At 56.3% G+C, this 3,520-nt stretch overlaps 1 protein-coding gene across 1 annotated transcript; it reads left to right on the forward strand.

Moving 5' to 3' along the window:
• The first annotated feature begins 930 nt into the window (after window positions 1–930).
• On the forward strand, window positions 931–3,036 carry LOC116473858 (uncharacterized). The gene is given in 3 exon segments (XM_058442840.1): window positions 931–1,499; window positions 2,341–2,954; window positions 2,957–3,036. Coding segments are annotated over 3 exon segments (1,263 nt in total).
• Window positions 3,037–3,520: the final 484 nt, after the last annotated feature.

Below are 3,520 nucleotides of genomic sequence, written 5' to 3' on the forward strand. Positions count from 1 at the left end.
CCCGGCGGGGGAGCAGGTATCCCGGGAACCCGAGAACCGCCCAGGACCCGGTGGGGGAGCAGGTATCCCGGGAACCCGAGAACCGCCCAGGAGAGCAGTCCCATGGCTCATGGCCGGCAGCGAGCCAGGGAGCCCACGTAGAAGCAGCTCGGAAGCTGCGGATCTTAGCGCTGTCCTGAGGCTGTCCAGACAGGCTATGTCCCAGCCATTCTTTGATCTCTTGCTCCCTCCCAGTTCCGGCCGGGGCCAGGGATGGAGGAAATTGAATTCCAAAATTTTTATCGTAACAAGTATTAATTAATTTTCTTCTTCTGCATAACAAATGACCACAGGCACAGTGGCTTGAAGTGACACCATTTGCCGCCTGGCAGGGTCTGTGGGTGAGGATTCGGTACAGCCGGGCTGGGACCTCTGTGTGGGGACTCACGGGCCACCAGCAGAACGCTGTTCATGTGGCCGCAGGACAGAGGTTCCATGTCCTTGCTGGCTGACGCTGTGGCCGCTGCCACACCTCGAGGCACCAAGTCCCAGCCCCATGGCCCCTCCAACCTGGCAGCCGACCTAGGGTGGCAGAAGAACCCTCTGGTCTGGAGAACCTCTTTTTAAAGCTCTCATTTGACTCTATCAGGCCTGCCCAGGTAATCTGCCTTTTGTTAAAAGTCAAATATTACAATAACAACTGCCAGGCCTCATCACAGGTGGTGGCCCCAGGTGTGTGTGAACATGAGCACATGCTGCAGGGGAGGCCATGACACCAGGCGGGGGCCAGGGGGAGAGTCGGGGAAGGCCCTGCCTTCAGGAGCTCAGCCCCACCTCGTCGCCTCAGCATAGGCCTCTGTTCCACTGCAGCTGTATCTGGCACAGTGAGTTGACAAGGGGCTGCCCCCTTCCCTTGGGGGGCTTGAGGCCAGGATCCTCATAAGGGATCGAATGAGGACATGAAGGAAGGCGGACGGACAGACGGGGAGCAGCCGGCCAGAGGAAGCCTCGATGGTCACCCCCTCCTCAGGATGTTCAGTGCAAACCGGAGATCTCGATGGTCACCACCTCCCCAAGACACTCAGTGCACGCAAGAGATCTTGATGGTCACCCGCTCCCCAGGATGCTCAGTGCAAACCGGAGATCTCGATGGTCACCCCCTCCCCAAGACACTCAGTGCACGCCAGAGATCTTGATGGTCACCCGCTCCCCAGGATGCTCAGTGCACACCAGAGATCTCAATGGTCACCCCCTCCCCAGGATGCTCAGTGCACACCGGAGATCTTGATGGTCACCCCCTCCCCAAGACACTCAGTGCACACCGGAGATCTCGATGGTCACCCCCTCCCCAAGACGCTCAGTGCACACCAGAGATCTTGATGGTCACCCGCTCCCCAGGATGCTCAGTGCACACCAGAGATCTCAATGGTCACCCCCTCCCCAGTTTGGTCAGTGCACACCGGAGATCTTGATGGTCACCCCCTCCCCAAGACGCTCAGTGCACACCAGAGATCTCGATGGTCACCCACTCCCCAGGATGCTCAGTGCACACCGGAGATCTCGATGGTCACCCCCTCCCCAGGATGCTTAGTGCACACCGGAGATGTGGGGACCCTACCAAGACGAGATGATGCAGTCCCAGCTCCCGAAATTCGGAGCCTGGCAAGGGCCCCTGGGTCGCAGAGCAAGTGAAGAAAAGGCAGAGAAAAGACGGCCAAGGAGGAACTGGGGAGGTGCCAGCTTGGGCCCCATAGCAGGATAAGCAAAGCCCCACAGCCTGGCATCCTCATGTCCTGCAGGTGGAGTCCCCGATCAAGGCCTCGCCCCCAGGCTGTGGACGGCACCTTCTCTCCGAGTCCTCACGTGGCCTTTGTATGCACCAGGGGCGTCTCTAGGGTCTTGTCCTCTTGTCCGATTGGGTCAGGACCACCCTGATGATATTGAGGCCTGGTCACCTCCCAAAGGCCTTGTCTCCAAGTGCAGCCACATTGGGGGCCAGGATCAACCTGGAGGGGGTACACGGACAGTTCAGCCCATGACACAGGAAGAATAATTTGAGGAGAGGAACAGGGGAGAACTGTGCCTCGGGGGTGGGATGACGGGTTTGGCAAGAGGGGTCTGGCCCACAGTGCCAGGTGTTCAGGGAGGTTGAGGCCCCTGCTTTACACTGGACTGGACTCATGGCCTTGTGTCTCCACCCAATTCCAGGACTCTGGCCTGACCACCCCATAGGGCTCACAGTGACCCATCTCCCAGGAAGCCCAGCGGAGGCCAGGCTGGCAGTCTTCTTCCTATAGGAAACCAGCCCCTCTCCCCATCACCTGGGGACAAAGGAGAAGGGCGGGGGAAGCAAGGGGCCAGGCTGGGCCCTCCTGTTCCTGTGGTGAGAGTGGGTGAGAAAGTCCAGGAACCACAGTCCAGCTGCAGCCCAAGCCCTGGAAGCTAAAGACTGGGGCCCAGCCAGAGGCCACTTGGTCACGAAGAAGGGCAGCAGCAGCCAGAACTAAGAATGGCCTCTAGAAAGGGGCTGTGCCAGCCACTCTGTCAAACGTGGTCCATGGGGATGGGGTGGGGCCCCTCCTGGGTGCCCCTTGGGGGCTGGTGGGCCCAGCCTTGTATTTGGACATTAAAGGCAAAGGAAAGGCTGGCCGGTCAAACCACCTCCGCCATTCTTCCTCTTCTGGGAGTGGCTGGGGTGGAAGGCAGTGCTCGCGTTCGTGGCCCTTTCGCTACGTCTGATTTGTCGCAGATCCAACAGCCTCTGGGATCTTCCTCTGAAAATCCCTCTCATTATTGCAAGGAATTCCTGCACATTACTCAGTCCTTTAATTTAACATGGCATGACATTTATATCATTCTAACCTCCACCCTCACTCCTGATGAAAAGGGCGCCCCTGGCGTTCAGCTGAAACCCACACAGATGAACTCCATAATCAAGCCCCTGTACAAAATCCAGTGGCCAATGATGCAGTTCCCCGCAGGACCCAGACTGGATTTACCAGCAGGGAGACAATGGTGCCAGTCTGGGTTGACGGAGCAGAAGCCTCATCATCTTAGATAAGCATCACCCCTGTGAGTTCTCCTTGATTCAAAACTGCCTGAATCCAGCCCCAAAACATTAGCCTAATGGCTAATGTCAGCATGACCTTAAACCACAAATGAAACCTCTGACCAGAGACGTGCCAACCCCGAGATAACCTCCCCTCCGACCAGAGACACTCCAATCCTGCAATAAGACTCTCCTCCACACAGAAACATTCCTAGTCTGCAATAAGCTCCCCCTCCCAGAACTCTTAAATAACCTTAGTCTCCAAGAGAAGGCTCCTGACCGAAATGGGGCAGAAGCCTCTCTCAGGTTTATTCTCCAAAATAAACCTGTCTTAGACTGTTGAGCTGCTCTTCATGTTTCTTTCTTCTTTCTTCAACTCCTGCAGTATCTATCACCATTGTTATGGTTTCATATTCCACATTGCAACCAACCTTAAAGAAACTAGTTTGTTGAGTTTTGCTGTTGTATAAAAAAATCCATATTTATTTGAGA

Source organism: Hylobates moloch, unplaced genomic scaffold (genome assembly GCF_009828535.3).
Source record: "Hylobates moloch isolate HMO894 unplaced genomic scaffold, HMol_V3 SCAFFOLD_8, whole genome shotgun sequence".
Taxonomy (NCBI): Eukaryota; Metazoa; Chordata; class Mammalia; order Primates; family Hylobatidae; genus Hylobates; species Hylobates moloch.